We start from the raw sequence: 20,850 nt of genomic DNA, 5'->3' as shown, positions 1-20,850 counted from the left end.
CTTTCTCTGTTATGAAAATGAAGATTATATTCTTCTTTGTTAGTGGTAATTAGTCAAAATGAATTTAAGGAGGCAGATGCCAAAACAAGAGATGAAGTAAAGAGATCCGTGCATGCTTCACCACATCAACACTGTCAACCCATGTCATGAATGGTTTTTTGCAGAAATACCAGACTGTGGCATTGTGTTTCGATTTGGAGAAAGCCTACGACATCCTCTGTACTCTCTACACACGAGGTTTCCGAGTCCGGCTTCCCGACTTCCTTCAGGAATTTGTAAAGTCACAGTTTTCAAGGTATCTGTGGATTTGGCCTTGTTGAACACATTTATCCAGGAAAATGGTGTGTCTCAGGGTTCCATCCTTTGCTATCACCATTACCCCTGTTGTAGCCTGTCTCCCACTGGGCATCTCCGGCTCCCTTTTCGTTGACGATTTTGCCACCGTGGCAGTTCTGCACGGACTTGTCTCCTTGAGCAACGTCACCAGCATTGTCTGGATTGTCTTTACTCTTGGAGCCATAACAATGGCTTTTTGATTTTCCACTGACAAAACAGTTTGTATTAATTCCTGGCAGCACAATTGGTGTCTTCCACCATATTTACAACTTGGGCCTGCTGCTCTTTCATTCATTGAAACCATGAAATTCCTGGGGCTCATACTTGATAGGGACCTACCTTGGTCCTCCCACATATCTTACCTTGCTGCCAGCTGTACACGGTCTGTCATTGCCCTATTTGTCCTCGGCAGTACTTCCTGGCAAGCAGGTCGGACAACCCTCCTCCATTTGTACGGGTCCCATGTCCGTTCAAAACTAGACTACGGGCATTTCATTTATGCAGCTGCTTGCCTGTCCGTCTTTACGCTGTCTTAATACTGACCCCCATCATGGGATCCTTTTGGCCACTGGTACCTTCTCCAGTCTGTATGCCGAAGCTGCTGAACTACTGCTATAAAACCAACGTGATGTTTCCTCAGCGGATGCGCGTGCCATTTGTCTGTCGTGCCCGGCCACCCATCCTGTGTCTCCTTCTTGGATGACTCATTTGACTGCCAATATTGGGGCGTGTCCCTTTTTGCTGCTGACTCCTGGAGTTCACTTTTGGCTATTGTTCTGGTGGCTTAACTTCATGCTGCCAGCCATTGTCCCAATGGGTGTGAACCCTTCACCACCTGGCTCTGTGTGGCAGCCCGTTTTTACCTTGGACTTCATCCGCTTGCAGTACTCCAGCCTCACTCTGTTGCCGTAAGTTTCTTGACCTTCGCATGGAACTTTGTGATAGTACCTTTGTGTACGCTGATTGCTCTTGGACTAATCGCAGTGTCAAGTGCGCCTTTGTCAGTGGCACCGACAAATTTTGGTATCAGCTTCCAGAACATTGCTCAGTATTTACAGTGGAGCTCTTCACCCATCCGGCCATGCAGTACATCCAGCAACACGGGCTTTCCAATTGTTATCTGCTCTGACACTCTGTGCCCTTCAGAGCTGTACACTGTCCACTCCTTAGTGCAATGGGTTTGGGAAAGCTGTCATTTGCTCATTGTTGATGGAGTCACTGATATTTGTGTGGGTCCGTGGTCACATTGGTCTGATGGGAAACAAGACCGCCGCTGCTGCTGCTGCTGCTGCTGCTACCAGGGCTGCAGTCCATGTATCTCAGCTCGAGGGGATCATACCTCTTGGGCTACATGTTTCATTTGAGGCAGATGTGGTCCTATTCATAATCCTGACATTTCCTGTAACTGGGTTATTCACTCTGCGTACAAACCCCAGACTGGACAACTGCGCAATGTGTATGAGAGAAGTTAAATGCCCTCAGATTTCACGAATAATATGGCAATGCCAATCCAAAGATGGCAGGTGCTGAGAGGTGTGTGTAAAGCTGAACCGTAAGTTTAATTAATTGTGGTTGCCAAATATTGACATGAATTATTTTCAGAAAAATGGAAAAACTGCTAGACACAGCCATTGGGAAAGGTCAGTTTAGATTGTGGAGGAATGTAGGAACACGCAAGATATTACTGACCCTACCACTTATTTAGAAGACACATTGGAGAAAGGCAAACCTATGTTTGTATATTTATGAAGAGCATGTATAAATGGTGACGGGATTGCTGTTAGAAATTCTGAAGGTACCAAGGTAGAATACAGGGTGGGGTAGGGGTGGGGCTGGGGGTGGGGGAGGGGGAGAAATAGTGATCAACAGCTTGCACAGAAACCAGATTGCAGAGTCGAAGGGCATGAAAGAGAAGCAGTAGTTGAAAAGAGAGCAAGAAAAGATGGTAGCTCACCCCAGTATTGTTCAAACGGTACATTGAGCAAACAACAAAGGAAACCAAGGTTTTCTAATGACATTGTAATTCTGTCAGACAGCAAAGGGCTTTGAAGAACAGTTGAACAGAATGGATAGTGTCTTGAAAAGAGATTATAAGATGAACATTAACAGAAGCAAAATGAGGCAAATAGTGTATTACGATCAAATCAGCCAGTTCTGATAAAATTAAATTAGAAAACTAGACAGTAAAAGTAGCAGATGAGAATTGCTATATGGGCAGCAAAATAACCGATGATGGCATAAGTAGAGAGGATATAAAATGCGATTTAGTGATAAGTCAAGAAATACTTTTAATGTGCTGCTACAGGGAAGTGTGGAAGATCTGATGGATAGATCGGATAACTAACGAGTAACTACTGAATCAAATTGGGAAGAAAAGAAATTCATGGCACCAAATTCACTAAAAGAAGGAATCAGTTCATAGGATACATCCTGAGACATCAATGAGTCATCCATTTTTTCATGGAAGTAAGTGTGTAGGGTAGAAGTTGTTGAGGCATACCAGGGCTTCATTACACTAAGCAACTCCCAGAGGATATAGTTAGTCATACCTATGGAGAGATGTAGAGGCTTGTGCAGGATATAAACTAGTGTTGAGAGCTGCATCAATTCAATCTTTGTCATTGTTGCTAACTGTAATATAATTGAATTGTTTTAGGCAAGAATTAAGACTGAAGAAAGGAAGAGGACAGATGCTGAAGTTAAACAGAGCTGTACCTTCTGCGTGGAACTGGAAAATGAGAAAGACTGGTTTTATGTGAGCAGCAGCAAGTTTTCAAAACTACAAAATTATGCCTTTTGGGAAGATGAAATGGTGGTTAGAATAAATTTGTGTCTCAAGGCCAGAAAAATCTGAAAGGCAATGAAATGCAGAATGTGGAACACAGACTCAACGTATCTTAGCCACATTATAAAGGCAGGACCTTAATGAGCAACTGGAGAGTAGCCATGGAACCTTTTGAAGTACCTGCAGAAAACTTTCGGAAATGTGCATACACCTGATATTGATATTGTGGCTTACAGTAGTGAAGGCTTTCACGTCCAACTCTCTCGCGGATTGTAAAATTGTTACTCTTTGGTTTATTTATTCTCTTTGTAACAACACATTTACGAAAAGAGTTACGTGAAATACTTTTAGCAATGCTGTGCTTTGCTTTTCTTTATCATCATTACCCTTTAGCGGAACAAAATGTATATATGGAAGTCTTATTGTTCTGTATCTGGCCTACAATTTAAGGAACGATTTTTCGTAACTGCAACTCATGCTAAGAATCAATATATCTTCCCTACTTCATATTGATTAAAAGTTGAAATTACTTTGTTATGAGCACTGATGTTACAGTCCGTGTGATCGTTCAAAAACACAAGTTCGCAGTGGATTTTATTTCTCGTTAAAATGCTATTTCATACCACGACTAGCCCAAGAACATGAGACTCTCATTAAAAAATACGTTGTCACTATAAAGTTTGCCAGATCAGAACGGAGCACAGCAAGATTCCTATCAGATTCTGAAGGTACATTAAATTATTTGCACTGTAAATTATATCCTATCAGCAGCCCGCGTCAATCTGCAACACATCATAAAATCTGCTGATCTTCACTGCCAGTCTGGGAGCTAAAAGAAATAATATTATTTTACTATTATTTTACCGCTTCCTTGCGGTATGCTCGACTATATTGTAAGTCGTTTAAATACGCCGCGGCAGCGGCTCTTCGTTCTCCACGCAGCTCAGCACCACAGATAATATTTATATAACTGAAAAATGTCTCAACAGGATGGGATAATATGCAAGCAAGCTTAACAATAAATAATACAAGTTTTCATTTAAACAACTCTATTAAAACCTTTAAATATCTCAGTGATTACAGACCTTTGTGAATTCACACGTAATGGCGTACATTGCTTAGTCTCGACAAAAGAATGCTACACTAGCGTTCGCTACTACGACACAGGATATCTTACTCGTTCGACTCCCAGATGAAGAAGACAAAGAAATTGCTATTCGTCACGTATTATATACTAGTTACTTATTTTAATCTTTGTTCGACATTTATCGTCTGTGGCGGTTTCATTACTCGCCGACGCAGATATTCTCAAAAATAAATAATAAAAAAAAATACATAATTTTATACAATAACACAATATGATACATATAATTTTCTCGTTACTACATAATATGTTGTTTTTGTTTCTTACTAGACGTTACAAGGCCAGCTGACCATGACCTAAATGGAGGGTCACATATTCTTCCTTCTTTGCAGTTCCACACTGCAATTACAGCTCGGTTTAACTAGAGTGCTGGTCCTCTTCCTTTGTCGAAGTACCTCGGCTAAAAAATCACTCATTCCTGAAATTAAAAACTGTAACGCATGTCTCAAACGGCGGTCAATGACTGGTTTTCTTGGTGATGGTAAGACTACAGACTGACTCCAGACATGAATATACCATTCTATACTGTGCCCAGTTGCTGTGTATGGTGCAGAATGGTAGCCTGCAATAAAGGAAGTGGAGCAGTGACTTACTACAATGGAAACCAAAACATACAGGTGGAGGACTAGCCTGAAACTTAAGTGGGACATAGTAGCTTCTACTGTAGAGAAAGTGATGGAAGGTAGTCTACGGTAGTATAGAAATGTACTTTGAGCAGATTGAGAGACAATACCAAAACACAAATTTTCGATGAAAGTCAATGGCAAACAATCTGTTGACTGACAGAGGCACTGTTGGCTAGGTACCCACCATGTAGACCTTGAAGAGAGTGGGTTTCCACTCTGATGACTGACCACAAGATCACATCAGTTGGAGACAGATAGTGTAAAGAGGAGACCCCACTACCTTGTGGCACACACTCTGAGGAGGAAGAAGAAAAAGCTATTCATTTTCATAATTAACATATTGCCACTTGAGCAGGAACAGCTTCTTTCATAGAGTGTTGTCCACCCCACCCCACCTCTCCCTCAAATGTTTTTCTTTGTTGCTAGTGTACGTTTAAACTTCTTTGCAGTTGCCTTATACTTAAGATGTTTAAATGTTTGTTTATAACATACAATTTGTTGTTCTACTCGAGATAAAAGTGTAAAAATTAGCACCACAGAATATTTCAATGAGAAGCAGCAACCAACAATGCCTTTCATATATGATGTTGGTCCCCGAAGTGACGTATAGATAGCGGTTGTTGTTTCAAACAAATGACTATGCTTAAATTTTTTTTTTCATCAGTCTACTGACTGGTTTGATGCGACCCACCACGAATTCCTTTCCTGTGCTAACCTCTTCATCTCAGAGTAGCACTTGCAACCTACGTCCTCAATTATTTGCTTGACGTATTCCAATCTCTCTTCCTCTACAGTTTTTGCCCTCTACAGCTCCCTCTAGTACCATGGAAGTCATTCCCTCACGTTTTAGCAGATGTCCTATCATCCTGTCCCTTCTCCTTATCAGTGTTTTCCCCATATTCCTTTCCTCTCCGATTCTGCGTAGAACCTCCTCATTCGTTACCTTATCAGTCCACCTAATTTTCAACATTCGTCTATAGCACCACATCTCAAATGCTTCGATTCTCTTCTGTTCCGGTTTTCCCACAGTCCATGTTTCACTACCATACAATGCTGTACTCCAGACGTACATCCTCAGAAATTTCTTCCTCAAATTAAGGCCGGTATTTGATATTAGTAGACTTCTCTTGGCCAGAAATGCCTTTTTTGCCATAGCGAGTCTGCTTTTGATGTCCTCCTTGCTCCGTCCGTCGTTGGTTATTTTACTGCCTAGGTAGCAGAATTCCTTAACTTCATTGACTTCGTGACCATCAATCCTGATGTTAAGTTTCTTGTTGTTCTCATTTCTACTACTTCTCATTACCTTCGTCTTTCTCCGATTTACTCTCAAACCATACTGTGTACTCAGTAGACTGTTCATTCCGTTCAGCAGATCATTAAATTCTTCTTCACTTTCACTCAGGATAGCAATGTCGTCAGCGAATCGTATCATTGATATCCTTTCATCTTGTATTTTAATTCCACTCCTGAACCTTTCTTTTATTTCCATCATTGCTTCCTCGATGTACAGATTGAAGAGTAGGGGCGAAAGGCTACAGCCTTGTCTTACACCCTTCTTAATACGAGCACTTCGTTGTTGATCGTCCACTCTTATTATTCCCTCTTGGTTGTTGTACATATCGTATATGACCCGTCTCTCCCTATAGCTTACCCCTACTTTTTTCAGAATCTGGAACAGCTTGCACCATTTTATATTGTCGAACGCTTTTTCCAGGTCGACAAATCCAATGAAAGTGTCTTGATTTTTCTTTAGCCTTGCTTCCATTATTAGCCGTAATGTCAGAATTGCCTCTCTCGTCCCTTTACTTTTCCTAAAGCCAAACTGATCGTCACCTAGCGCATTCTCAATTTTCTTTTCCATTCTTCTGTATATTATTCTTGTAAGCAGCTTCGATGCATGAGCTGTTAAGCTGATAGTGTGATGATTCTCGCACTTGTCAGCTCTTGCCGTCTTCGGAATTGTGTGGATGATGCTTTTCCGAAAGTCGCCAGACTCATATATTCTACACATCAACGTGAATAGTCGTTTTGTAGAATGTTATCTATCCCTTCTGCCTTATTTGACCGTAAGTCCTCCAAAGCTCTTTTAAATTCCGATTCTAATATTGGATCCCCTATCTCTTCTAAATCGACTTCTGTTTCTTCTTCTATCACATCAGACAAATCTTCACCCTCATAGAGGCTTTCAATGTATTCTTTCCACCTATCTGCTCTCTCCTCTGCATTTAACAGTGGAATTCCCGTTGCACTCTTAATGTTACCACCATTGCTTTTAATGCCACCAAAGGTTGTTTTGACTTTCCTGTATGCTGAGTCTGTCCTTCCGACAATCATATCTTTTTCGATGTCTTCACATTTTTCCTGCAGCCATTTCGTCTTAGCTTCCCTGCACTTCCTATTTATTTCATTCCTCAGCGATTTGTATTTCTGTATTCCTGATTTTCCCGGAACATGTTTGTACTTCCTCCTTTCATCAATCAACTGAAGTATTTCTTCTGTTACCCATGGTTTCTTCGCAGCTACCTTCTTTGTACCTGTTTTCCTTCCCAACTTCTGTGATGGCCCTTTTTAGAGATGTCCATTCCTCTTCAACTGTACTGCCTACTGCGCTATTCCTTATTGCTGTGTCTTATAGTGTTAGAGAACTTCAAACGTATCTCGTCTTTCCTTAGTACTTCCGTGTCCCACTTCTTTGCATATTGATTCTTCCCGACTAATGTCTTGAACTTCAGCCTACGCTTCATCACTACTATATTGTGATCTGAGTCTATATCTGCTCCTGGGTACGCCTTACAATCCAGTATCTGATTTCGGAATCTCTGCCTGACCATGATGTAATCTAATTGAAATCTTCCCCGTATCTCCCAGCCTTTTCCCAGTATACCTCCTCCTCTTGTGATTCTTGAACAGGGTATTCGCTATTACTAGCTGAAACTTGTTACAGAACTCAGTTAGTCTTTCTCCTCTTTCATTCCTTGTCCCAAGCCCTTATTCTCCTGTAACCTTTTCTTCTACTCCTTCCCCTACAGCTGCATTCCAGTCGCCCATGACTATTAGATTTTCGTCCCCCTTTACATACTGCATTACCCTTCCAATATCCTCATATACTTTCTCTATCTCTTCATCTTCAGCTTGCGACGTCGGCATGTATACCTGAACTATCGTTGTCGGTGTTGGTTTGCTGTCGATTCTGATTAGAACAACCCGGTCACTGAACTGTTCACAGTAACACATCCTCTGCCCTACCTTCCTATTCATAACGAATCCTACACCTGTTATACCATTTTCTGCTGCTGTTGATATTACCCGATACTCATCTGACCAGAAATCCTTGTCTTCCTTCCACTTCACTTCACTGACCCCTACTATATCTAGATTGAGCCTTTGCATTTCCCTTTTCAGATTTTCTAGTTTCCCTACCACATTCAAGCTTCTGACATTCCACGCCCCGACTCGTAGAACGTTATCATTTAGTTGATTATTCAGTCTTTTTCTCATGGTAACCTCCCCCTTGGTAGTCCCCTCCCGGAGATCCGAATGGGGGACTATTCCAGAATCTTTTGCCAATGGAGAGATCATAATGACACTTCTTCAATTACAGGCCACATATCCTGTGGATACACGTTACGTGTCTTTAATTCGGTGGTTTCCATTGCCTTCTGCATCCTCATGTCGTTGATCATTGCTGATTCTTCCGCCTTTAGGGGCAATTTCCCACCCCTAGGACAAGAGAGTGCCCTGAACCTCTATCTGCTCCTCCGCCCTCTTTGACAAGGCCGTTGGCAGAATGAGGCTGACTTCTTATGCCGGAAGTCTTCGGCCGCCAATGCTGATTATTTATCAAAATTTAGGCAGTGGCGGGAATCGAACCCGTGAGCAAAGACGTTTTGATTATGAATCAAAGACGCTACCCCTAGACCACGGGTCACCTTTAAAATACCAGCTGTATAAAGCTTAAGTTTGAAGTTTGGTTATGTTAATTTGTTTACTATTTATTTGCCAATCATCAATAGTGACCACATTCAGGAACTTAGTAAACTTGGATCAGACTTGTGATAGTTACTTTTGAAAGGTCTCAATCCAACTAATATTAAAGCTGAGCTAGATTCTGATCTGGGGAGAGTCTGCTCCTTTGTTCACAGAAGTAAATTGTTGGGTGGCATAGTTCAAGCGAGGCCTTACAAACTGCCAAGACGAACTTAGCAATGGTTAGTCAGATGAGATAACCACACCAGAAATTTCCTTGGGGTGGAAAAGCTTCTGTCCACAAATCAGCACAGTTTTATAAACTCGGCTTGCCCTTTTCCTGCATGGTACCGTGTGAAATGGATGAAAGGCAACAAGCAGATTCCGCATTCCTAGACTTCCAAAAGCGCATTGCACACGGTGCTCCACTGTTTACTGTTACCAGAGGTACATGCATATGGAATAGGTTCCCAGATAAGTGAGTGGCTTGAAGACATAACCCAATGTGTTGTCGTCAGCAGCGAGGGTTCACCAGAGACGAGGTTATCGTCAGGAGTGCGCCAGGGAAATGTTGAAAGACCACTATTACTTTCTATGTACATAAATGAGCTGGCAGACAGAATGAGCACAAACCTGTGGTTGTTTGCTGATGGTGCTGGGATATATGGGGAAGTGTTGAAGGTTAGTGGCTGTAAGAGGATACAAAATGACGTAGACAAAATTTCTAGTTGGTGTGATGAATGGCACCTAGCTCTAAATGTATAAACTCGTAAATTAATGCAGGTGTGTTGGAAAATGCTTGACACAGTCGGGTCAGTTAAATATGTAGGTAATGTAGCAGAGCAGTAGAAATGGAACGAATATGTGAGGATTGTAGTAGTGAAAGTAAGCGGTTGACTTCAGTTTATTGGGAGAATTTTGTAATGTGTGGTTCATTTGTGAAGGAAACTGCATGTTTATAGTAGAGCAACCCTTTCTTGTGTACTGTGTGTGTGTTCGTGATCCACATCAGGTCAGATTAAAGGAAGATATCGAAGCAGTTCAAAGGCGGGCTGCCTGATTTGTTACCAATAGGTTTTAATATCACACAAGTATTATGAAGAAGCTTCAGGAACTCAAATGGGAAATCTTGAAGAGAAGGCAATGCTCCTTTTGAGGAACAGCATAGATAAAACTTGGAGAAAGGCATTTGAAGCTGACTGCAGAACATTTCATGCAAGGACCCTGAAGATAATAGAAATCAGGGCTCCTACAGAGGCATACAGCCCCTCAGGGGGTCCACAACTCCATTGTGGATACGTGCGTAACGAGCACGGGACCCCGAGCTAATGTGGCCCTCCTTGCTTTCCAGGCTGCATACCTCCCTTTTCCGCATCCTTCCCTATCCCCCATCTTCGCCCCCCCTCCCCTCCCCCCCCCCTCCGGCTGTTTCCTCCCCTTTCTCCCCCTCTGGGAGTATGTTTTGGGCCTACGTCCGGAGACGGACGCTCGAAAATGTAACACATTCTTCGCTTTCTCTGCTTGCACGTCTTCATCCTTCCTTTGTCCTTCTCTTTTCCTTACCTCTTCTCTTTACCCTTTTCTCTGCTGCAGTGTTTGAAACCTCTCTTCTTTCCTTTCCCTTTCTTTGTTTTTTCCTTTCTCTTTTTTCCTCCCTGTGCGTGTCTGAAGGCCTACCCACGCACTTTCATGCGTAGCCAGTGACGGGGTAACGCGTAATTCCCGGCCCCGGGTAGACAGGTAGGACACATACGTACCCCCTGGTAACGGCCAGGCCCAGTCAGGGGTGAATGGGGGATTCTTCGGCAGTGGTTTCTTCATCTTCCACTATGTCTGCTCACAAGCGTAAGTTCACTGAGCCTCAGCCACAGACGGTTCTTCCATCGTTGCCACAGTTCCCTGTTGTTTCTCGGTCTGACGAAGGTCACGACTTCTCCATGGTCAGCCCTTTCATTATTCAGAAAGGTGTCGACGCAATTGCAGGTCCTGTAAAGTCTTGTTCCAGATTACGGAATGACACCTTGTTGTTAGAAACAGTCAGTGCCCTCCAGGCACAAAAATTGCTGCGTGCTTCACTGCTCCACACCTTCCCTGTCCGGGTGGAAGCGCACCGCACTTTAAATTCCTCACGTTGAGTCGTTTATACATGCTCCCTCGACGGATTGTCCGACGAGGAAATTCAACACTACCTGTCTGACCAGGGCGTAACGACTGTTCATAGTCATGAAAAGGGTTGACGCTAACGTCGTTCCAACCCATACTGTCTTCTTGACATTTGACAGAGTTCAACTCCCATTGAACATAAAAGCGGGCTATGAGATAATTTCCGTTCGCCCCTACGTCCCAACCCCTACGCGTTGCTATCGGTGTCAGCAGTTCAATCATACCAGCCAGTCCTGCTCCAACCCGGCCAAATGTGTTACGTGTGGCAAGGATGCCCATGAGGGTGCTTGTCCACCTCCATCACCTCATTGCATCAACTGTATGGGTGACCACGCTGCTTCCTCTCGAGATTGCCCCGTTTTTAAGGACGAAAAGCTCATCCAGGAAATAAGAGTGAAGGAAAAGGTGTCGACCTTTGCTGCTCGAAAATCATTCGCCAGTCAAAAGCCCACTGTTCCTCAAACAGGAAAATACAGCACTGTCCTTCACTCTCCTCGGCCAACAAAGGAGGCGGCCACGCAGACTTGTGATCTCACCTTTAGTGACACGGTTATCAGATCGGCCAGCGCAAAGATCGCCCGTTCAACCTCTCCACTTTCGCCTGTTCACTCTATGTGTCACCCCTCATCGGGTTCTTGATCCCAAAAGTCAGACACCCGGACTTCCAAAAAAGAGCATACTCATGAAGATTTTTTACATACCCCAACTTCACAACCATCGGTTCCTCCTCCATCTAAACATCATGTTTCCAAGAAGGCTAATAAGAAACCCAGTTCCTCTCCTTCTACACCACGGCGTGTCTCATCTACGGCATCACCTGGCGGTAAATGCCCTCGGCCGTCTTCTGTGTCGCTGATGCCCGCTGCTGGCGGCTGATCAACCGGCCGATCACTGGTGGCAGGAGCTGCTCCTGAACAACCTATGGATCAGGATCTTCTGCCTTTGGCTGAGTGCCATTCCACACTGTCGGTCACAAGCTCTGAGCAGTCGTTGAGTTGACGGCAACCTTGGTCACATTCTACCATTTTCTGTCTACCATATGCCCATTATCCATTGGAATATCCGCGGCATTCGAGCCAATCGGGATGAATTGTCGATCCTCTTACGATCCTACTCACCGGTCATCTTCTGTCTTCAGGAAACAAAGCTGCGTCCTCACGACTGCTTTGTTCTCCCCCATTTTCAGTCAGTCCGATTTGATCTCCCCTCTGTTGAAGGCACTCCAGCACATAGAGGACCCATGATTCTTCTCCATGATACTCTCCATTATCACCCAATCCCCTTAAACACTTCCTTCCAAGCTGTTGCTGTCCGTCTTTTCCTTTCTGGATACACCTTCTCTCTTTGTACTGTATACATTCCATCGTCCACACCAATGGCAGAAGCTGATCTCCTTCATCTTCTTGGTCAGCTTCCACCCCCATATTTGCTGGTTTGGGGACTTCAATGCCCACCACCCGCTTTGGGGATCTCCACATCCTTGTCTGCGTGGCGCACTACTGCTAGACATCTTCCACCAAGCGGATCTTGTTTGCCTCAACACTGGGGACCCTACATTTTGTCTGCCTCCACGACAAATTTCTCTCATTTGGACCTTTCGGTCGGTACTGTTCCGCTAGCTCGGCGCTTTGAATGGTTCGCCCTTGCTGATACACACTTGAGTGACCACTTTCCATGTGTCCTTTGATTGCAGCCACAACTGCCATATATGCGCTCGAGAAGCTGGAAGTTTGCCCAAGCCGATTAGACACTTTTTTCGTCTCTAGCAACATTCGATGACCGTCACTTTCCTAGCGTCGACGATGAGGTCACTCATATTACAGACGTTATACTTACAGCTGCGGAACGTTCAATACCTCGCACCTCCAAATCGCCCTAGCACCCCCCAGTTCCTTGGTGGAACTAGGCATGCCGTGACGCAATATGTGAGCGGGCGACGTGCTCTTCGCGTTTTCAGACACCCTCCTACTTTGGCCAACTATATCCGTTACAAGCAGTTCCGTGCGCGGTGCTGTTGCGTCATCCGCAATAGCAAGAAGGCAAGCTGGGACTTCTTTACTAGCTCATTTAACGCCTTCACTCCCTCCTCGGAAGTTTGGAGTCGGATTCGACGGTTATCGGGCGCGCCTAGTTTCTCCCCGGTCTCTAGGCTCACTGTCGCGCATGATACGTTAGTGGACCCTGTCGCAATTTCTAACTCATTGGGTCAACACTTTACTGAGGTTTAGAGCTCTTCAAATCACTCGCCAGCATTTCTCCCGAAGAAACGTGCAGTGGAAGTGTGACCTCTTGCTTCCTCCTCTCAAAATTGCGAAAGCTACAATACTGTTTTCTCCATGCGGGAACTCCAACATGCACTCTCGTCTCGGTGGCATTCCTCTGGATCCCAGGACACGTTGGTATCTGTGGAAATGAGGCGGCCGATATAGCGGCCAAGGCTGCAGTCTCTCTTCTTCGGCCAGCTATTCGCACGATTCCCTTCGCCGATCTATAGAGTTTTTTATGTCGTCGTGTTGTTCTTTTATGGCACGCACATTGGTCGACACTTCCCCATAATAAATTGCGGGACGTGAAAGTTCTTCCCTGTGCTTGGACCTCTTCCTCCCAAACTTGCCGTCGGGAGGAGGTAATTTTAACTAGACTCCAGATAGGGCACTGTCTTTTTAGTCATCGACACCTTTTAAGTGGCGATCCTCCCCCACTCTGTCCCCACTGCTCTCAGCTGTGGACGGTAAGACACCTTTTACTTAAGTGCCCCCATTTTACTCTGTTATGCACCCGTCTACAGCTGTCGCCTGATATATCGTCCATTTTAGCAGATGACAAGCGCTCAGCCAATCGCGTTCTCAAGTTTATTAGTGCCAGTGAGATGACGTCAGTCATTTGAAGCTCTTTTTGTGGACAACCAACCCCTTTCTGTAGTGGTTTTTTAAGCTTTCCTTCTGCTTTTAGCTTCTCCAATTTTTTGAGTTTCGTTCCCATTGCTGCTGGTTTCCATTTCTGTTTTTTCCCTTTTCCTAAGTCACAGACCGGGCACTAATGACCACAGCAGTTTTGCGCCCTAAAACCAAAATTGTACGTTGGCTTGCGGATCGTATATGTAGATGTAGATATTGTGGAGAAAATTCACAAAATTGTATTGAATGACCATCAAGTGAAGATATGCAAGCTAGCCTATGTTGTATGTATTTCAAGAATTGCTGTTCCATTGCATACTGATGGAAAATTTTAATCTGAGAAAGCATGGGTGCTGCATTTACTCGCAGTGGAACAAAAACAGCATTGTGAGGATGTTTCAGTCTTGTGTTTGATGTTCCACAGCAGTAAAGCCCAGTTTTTGCATCAGTTCATAACCCTGAATGAAACATGGCAGAGGAACAGTTGAAACAATCAGCTGGAAGGGGAGACTCAGCTCCAAAGAAGGCAAAAACATTCCATCTGCAGATAAGGTCAGCACATCAGGTTTTTTTGTGTGTGTGGTGTTATTTTCATTGATTATCTTCAAAAAGGAGGAGTCAATGGCGAGTGTTATGCGAATGTATTGCAGTTTTTGAGTTATGAAATCAAGCAAAAATGGCTTCATTTAGCGAAAAAGAAAGGTACGTTTGATCATGATCCTGCACCAATTTACACATCCATTTCTGCCATGACCAAAATCAAAGAGTTAAAAATTCGAATTGCTTCTTCATGCACTCTCTTTGCCAGATGTAGCCTCCTTTGGATATTTTTTTGTTTCCAAACTTCGAGAAATGGCTTTGTAATAAAAGGTGGGCCAAAAATTAAGTGTTGGTATCTGCAGTTGAAGGCTGTTTTGCGGAGCTCGATGATTCTCACTATAGCACACTATCAAAGCTATTGAACATTGCTATATCAATCTGAAAGGAGACCCTGTAGAAAACTAAAGATGTTTTCTCTCAAAATTTGCATTTTGTTAGGTTGGGTATTTCTGAGGGTGTCCTCATGAAACATTGTAGATGGCTGCTCTTTTCCTTTAAAAAAATGTTTCTTTGTCTTAACATTCCCTAGGTAAAAGATGAAATCTTTACGAATGATCTAGATGTAGTCATATGAAACTTGACTGTTTCGAAAGTCCCTTACCTCCATGTAATAAAAATTTTCAGGAAGGGGGGGGGGGGGAAAAAAAAAAAAAAAAAAAAAAAAAAAAAAAAAAACTGTCACTCAGTTGTTATATGGGTTTTATTGTTATTATGTATTTATTACAATTTTCTTTAATATTTTGGACTTACATTTACACTTCCCATAAATCACACCACAATATTTTTGTTTAAAATGAATATTGTCTTTAAATGTAACAGGTTTCGTAACTATAATCTGGATGTAAGTTTCTGGAAATGTTTTGGCATTAAAATGATGGGTACACATGAAAAATAAGAAAAGAAAGAATAACAGTGTTTACCTACTAATTAATATTTTTTGAACAATTGTTAACTTTGTATTAAAATAGCATATCATTATGAATCACTACTTTTTAAATCTGCTCTTAGCCTTATCAGGTAAATCTGACATCAGATTCTTCACCCAGTTCAGCTCCAGACTGCTGTTTGAAGACATCCTTGTAGAATGAAAGTTCATCAATGTCCATCCAACCTGGTCCATAGTGGTTCAGTAAAAGGACTGTTGCACATTAACTTTTTTTTGTCATGAAACTTTCATTTATATTTGCTGATTTTTACTTCCTTTCTGCAGATACTATTACCACATCTGATATCAGTGTTATAGCTTTGTTCCCATTGAGTAGTAATAGTGCTCTGATCTTTCTTTAAATAATGTACTTTTTGAAAGCTTAAACTGAAAGTGCCACACAGAGGTAGGTTTCATGGCTTCTTTAAGAGATGTCTTCCAGTCAACATTATGTACATCTGATCAAAGTTTGTAGTGTGTCTGTAAGTTTCTGGCAATGCCATAGTAGTTACTGGGGTTCAAGATACAGCTCTTTGAAAGTAATTCCTTTTCAGTCGGACCAAATATGTGATCAGCAGGGATATATGAATGGCTGACAACTGAAAAAATAAGGTTGACATGTTTAATGTTTTGTGGACAATTCTGCATATGTCAATTATAACTCGATTTTTATTTTGCGCTCCATAACCAGAGGCTAGTAGCTTTAGTGTATGTATATTTTTTAGATTTTTATTGCACAGTCTATGAAAAATTGAGGATGCATTTTGACGTGAACCTTGTTAGAATTCATTTTCTAACCATGTATAGCAAAACACAACGTCCTGATCTGGGACCAAGAGAGCTTCATCTGTGGCAGGAGATCTAAATATGATATTGTAATAATTATCAAATGCATTTTGTATAATTTGGAAATTGAAAGGTCTCTATGTAAATATTGCATGTGAATGTTTTTCCTCTGACAGTAACGTTTCTCAGTAGGTTTTAATGATTTCAGTAACATCTTTCACAGACCACCTCCTATCACCATAAGTGTGAGATTTTGTTAACACCTCTTCTGTCCTTGGGAGTTACTCCAGTCTCCGGAAACAGTTTATACAGATTTTGAACACGATATTGCCCTACCCTAAGTGTTTAGTGAATACTTTTTTACAGACACTGTGTCACTGAAGCCACCCATTATGTAGCTTTGGAATGTTATATTTAGTCTTTCTAATGACTTTCTCCACTTTACTGATTGTGTACTTAAGAATGAAATCATTCAGGGCCTGTCAGGTGTTGCATGAACTTCTATATCTTGCATGGAAAGTTGCCCACGTGCTTCCATAAGGCCGTTGTTGGAAATCCCTTGCTGGAATGTATGGTGATGTAAATGCAATGGACATTAGATACTACAAATTTACTTGGCTATAAGAATGTTATTTCAAAAAGCAAGCAGAAGTATATTATAAATGAAAATAATAAATAGCTTACCTCATTTTCTTTTCAACATTTTTGCCCAATGTTTCTTCATCTGCTGCTTTTGCACAATTCCACTACAGGAGCTTGTGCAATGAAATGGCTGGAAAATACTAAGACTTACTTATCCATGATTTATGTAGTGTAGTTCGTAAAATGAGGCCTACAATGTGTTAAGTTCAGCTAAGTGACCAGCTGTTACTCAATAATGTGTATTTATGCCAAGATTCAACTTAACAGATATACCAATATGAAAAATGTAAAATACAGAAAAATAAACGAAATAGTTGCGTTAATCTCACAAGAGAAGTTAGTGTAATGTTTAAAATGTATTCTAAAAACAATTTGACAAGTGCACTGAAGTAACGGGTTTTAGAAATACATCTTTATTCAGATCATTAAATGTGAACTCATTATAACGGTTTTTAGATCCTGTTTTGTTGTCTGAATTTATCGTCTACTGAAACTGTGGCCATCATGGATATAACAGTGTCTGTAACTTCAGACAACTTTGTAGTTACTTTTATAACAGAAATAGCAGCTTCTGGTACTTGTGTTATGTTCTAAACTGTGCAGCTCAAAACATGCTCTTTTGACATATATAACAGTTATTATTGGGGGGCAGCAAATTAACAGGTTTTGAAAATCAGTGACTCGTTTGAAAAATATATATCTTTCTTTTCTACAGAGTGCAGATGCAGTGGAACTGGCATTAAATCTTCATGGAACATCACTCAAAGACAGGCCACTACGTGTATCAAGAGTCATTCGAAAGAAGAAATTTGGAGTTAATAACCACAGTAACAAAATGAACTGTCATTCTGCCAGAAAATCTGGACAAAATCCTCATTTCAAAGATACTGTCAGAATGAAAGCTGCAAAGAGGAAGGAGCACAGCAGTAAAGAAAGTAACATTCCAGACAGAAAATTTTCTGAACGTACATCAGATAAAACAGTGAAACCAAAACAGAAAAGGTTGCCTTTCCAAGGGCAAAAGAGTCTTGATAGGAAGCAGAAGAAAGTAAGTTTTCCTGTTTTTGTGTGGTCGTAAAACGTACAGCTGCTATACTAAAATTCAGATCTTCACACAAATTTTTTATGTTAGATTTATTGCTGATGTGGTGGTACTTAAAGAAGCAGGTAAATGTACTCTGTAATACTTATTGTCTTACATTTTCTACTTTACCTTTCTCCTGTGTCTGATACCACAATCAAATAGGTATTATATATAATTACATAGGTTCCAGTTACATTCATACCTATTGTTTTTCTTAAAGTTATTATTCATATTAAACATCGTTGTCACAGGTGAATACCCTTTCGACGATTCAGTTCTCTTTGTGCCCCATTGAATTTACTTAGTTGCCCCATAGGTAAACAAATTTACAGTACAGTGGGAATATGGGGTAAAACTACTATTAATTAGTATTTCAGTATTAGGAAAAAGAATAGATTGCTACTCAACATATAGCAGCTGAGTCGCAGATAGGCACAACAAAAAGACTGTCAAACAGAAAGCTTTTGGCCATAAAGTCCTTCATCAAAATTGGACACCACACACATGCTCTCTCACCTGCAGTTGCAGTTCACACACGCGACTACAGTCTCTGGGTGCCGAGGCCAGAGACATTAGTCGTGTGTATTTTGCGTGCGTGCGTGCATTGTCATATTCCAATGAATGCCTTTTAAGGCGAAAGCTTATGTTTGACAGTCTTTTGTTGTGCCTATCTGCAACTCAGCACCTCTGCTATATGGTGAGTTGCAGTCTATCCTTTCCATAATATTGTAATTGTTCTGTCCTCGATGTTAAATTGTTTAATTAGTATTTCAAATTTGTTTAGGTTGTAGATCTCATTATGCAGTACACAAATAACTATGAAATGCAGCAAGTACCAGTACATAATGAACTAAAAAATTCTTAAATTGTTGAGATTAATTCTTCCATGCTGATAAAAATGGGAAGGTGGGATATTTAGTGAAATGTACGTAAAGACCAACTGAGGTGGCATAGTGGTTAAGAATTTATATTTAGAAAGAATGGGCTGCAAATTCCCACCGTTGGAGGCTCAGCATTTATTTGCTAGGTACTGGCTTGGCGACTCCAGGGCTCCTGGTAAGCACCACCAGTCCTCTGTCATTGTAAGCTCTGGGTATGCTTCAACAAGCACCATTCAGTGCAAAGAGGGGCTCGGTATGAGTGGATCATTGTACTCCAGACTGCTGTTGGGACCAAGATGGAATCCTCGAAATTTTCTCCCCCTCATCCCAGTGGAATGGGTAGATCACTTGTAACTATTAACACCAAATCTAACAAGAGGACTCCTGAAAGACACACCTTAATACATTCAGAAGGGCTTAAGAAGCTACATAGGTACATTAAAATCTGTCAAGTGATTGCACAATGGGACGTGATTGGCCAAAACCTCTAGTTTCTAACAGGCAATGAACCTGCAGAAAGCAAAAAGCCTTGGAGAATATACCACTGAAACTGAGCTGCACACCAACTTGACTACAGCAAAGGTGTTGACTTGTAGGAATCTGGTGGATATTCCCAATGAAGAACTGAAAGCTGAATGGACCCAAGAAGGCAGTGTTGATCTGCAAGATATCATGAAAATAGTGAATGGCGTTCTTGTCAAATTGCTCTTCTTTTTTTTTTTTTTTTTAGCATGAAACTTCCAGAGCACGTCAAGGCAGGTTACCTTCGCCTCAATGTGTGGCCTTATGCCTCCCAACCCAATGTGCTATTTTAAATGCCAGCACTTACGAGCACACTACTGTGAGGTATCACGGAGAAGCCACTTGTGGCAAATATGATAAGGAAGACTACAAAGGAGTCACTTATCTCCTCTAAAGGTGTAAACTTCTCTGGGGCTCAATGTATTTGGATTATGGATTGCAGTGTTTGCCTTCAAGGAAGGAAAATACAAGAGGTGGAAACAACAAAGCACATCCCATACGGTGAGCCCAAAAAATCTATAAGGTCACGCAACCGTCGGCCCCCTCCCCCCTGCCACAGGCTACCTCCTCTGCTAAAGTTCAACAGTGAGTTCAGAAGAACGATAGCATTCAAACGGAGGTTGCTAGTTCAAGCAGTAATACATGCGTTTGTCTAAGCACTTGGGCCACTGCAGTTCTTTTGAAACCTATAACACTTTCATCACTGTGACAGAAAAATCAGGAAAAGCCATAGTTGCCGTTCTGGCAGGGCTCCCTGCCCCTCGAAAGGTTCAGTCTGGTCCACTATCCACCATGCCCACTACCACAACCACAGGTGTGGCTCTGGAACCTGCCCAGGCCAAAAAATTAAACACAAAGTGTCTACCACTATCAGTCGGGAAGTAAACTGTTGGGCGATATCATCATCATCATCATCATCATCATCATCATCATCATCATCATCATCCTCCTCCCCCTCCTCTCTGATGTCTCTCTTGATTCTTCTTCAGAGGAAATGGTCTTGGTTTTGGCCTGGGACACTCTGCACAAGACTGAGCCTCCACCTATCAGGGGGCTCCCTTCCCCCATGGAAACAAAGGTTGAAAGAGCTATCCCCATGATAAATGGCCCCCATACTATAGTGGAACGTTAATAGTTTCAGGACATGTATGAACTATAATTCCTGTGCTTGTGTTTTTGGGGAAATACATTTTAAAATGTCTGACGCCCCTTTACTATTGGGCTATACTCCACTGTGAGGATGACATGACTGGGAAAAGCATGAAGGGAGGTGTCGCTGTGTTAATCAGTAATGTAAACCACTCTTGTCCTGTCCCCTGCCTAATGACCTGCAAGTGGTTGCACTTGAAATTAATGTGTGTTAGACAATCACTGTTTGCTAGCTGCATTACCTCAGCAAATGCGATAGACTCTTGAGGCTCTAACAGATCTTATAGAATGACCCTCCCCCCCCCCCCCACCCCCCCACCCCCCATTATTTCTCCTACTGGGAG

The 20,850-nt window shown here is 42.1% G+C and overlaps 1 protein-coding gene across 3 annotated transcripts in view; it reads left to right on the top strand.

Moving 5' to 3' along the window:
* Positions 1-20,850, top strand: part of LOC124606996 (RNA-binding protein 34) — a 92,574-nt gene that overhangs the window by 68,980 nt on the left and 2,744 nt on the right. For 2 of the 3 annotated variants that reach the window (XM_047139141.1, XM_047139142.1), the window contains exon 5: positions 17,586-17,918. In XM_047139141.1, the coding sequence (XP_046995097.1) occupies positions 17,586-17,918 (333 nt within the window). Of the gene's footprint in view, positions 1-17,585; positions 17,923-20,850 lie in introns of all 3 variants that reach the window. The other variant, XM_047139143.1, reaches the window with a different exon arrangement.

Source organism: Schistocerca americana, chromosome 3 (genome assembly GCF_021461395.2).
Source record: "Schistocerca americana isolate TAMUIC-IGC-003095 chromosome 3, iqSchAmer2.1, whole genome shotgun sequence".
Taxonomy (NCBI): Eukaryota; Metazoa; Arthropoda; class Insecta; order Orthoptera; family Acrididae; genus Schistocerca; species Schistocerca americana.
Note: the sequence above shows the minus strand (reverse complement) of the source record. Positions and strands in the feature narration are given on the sequence as shown.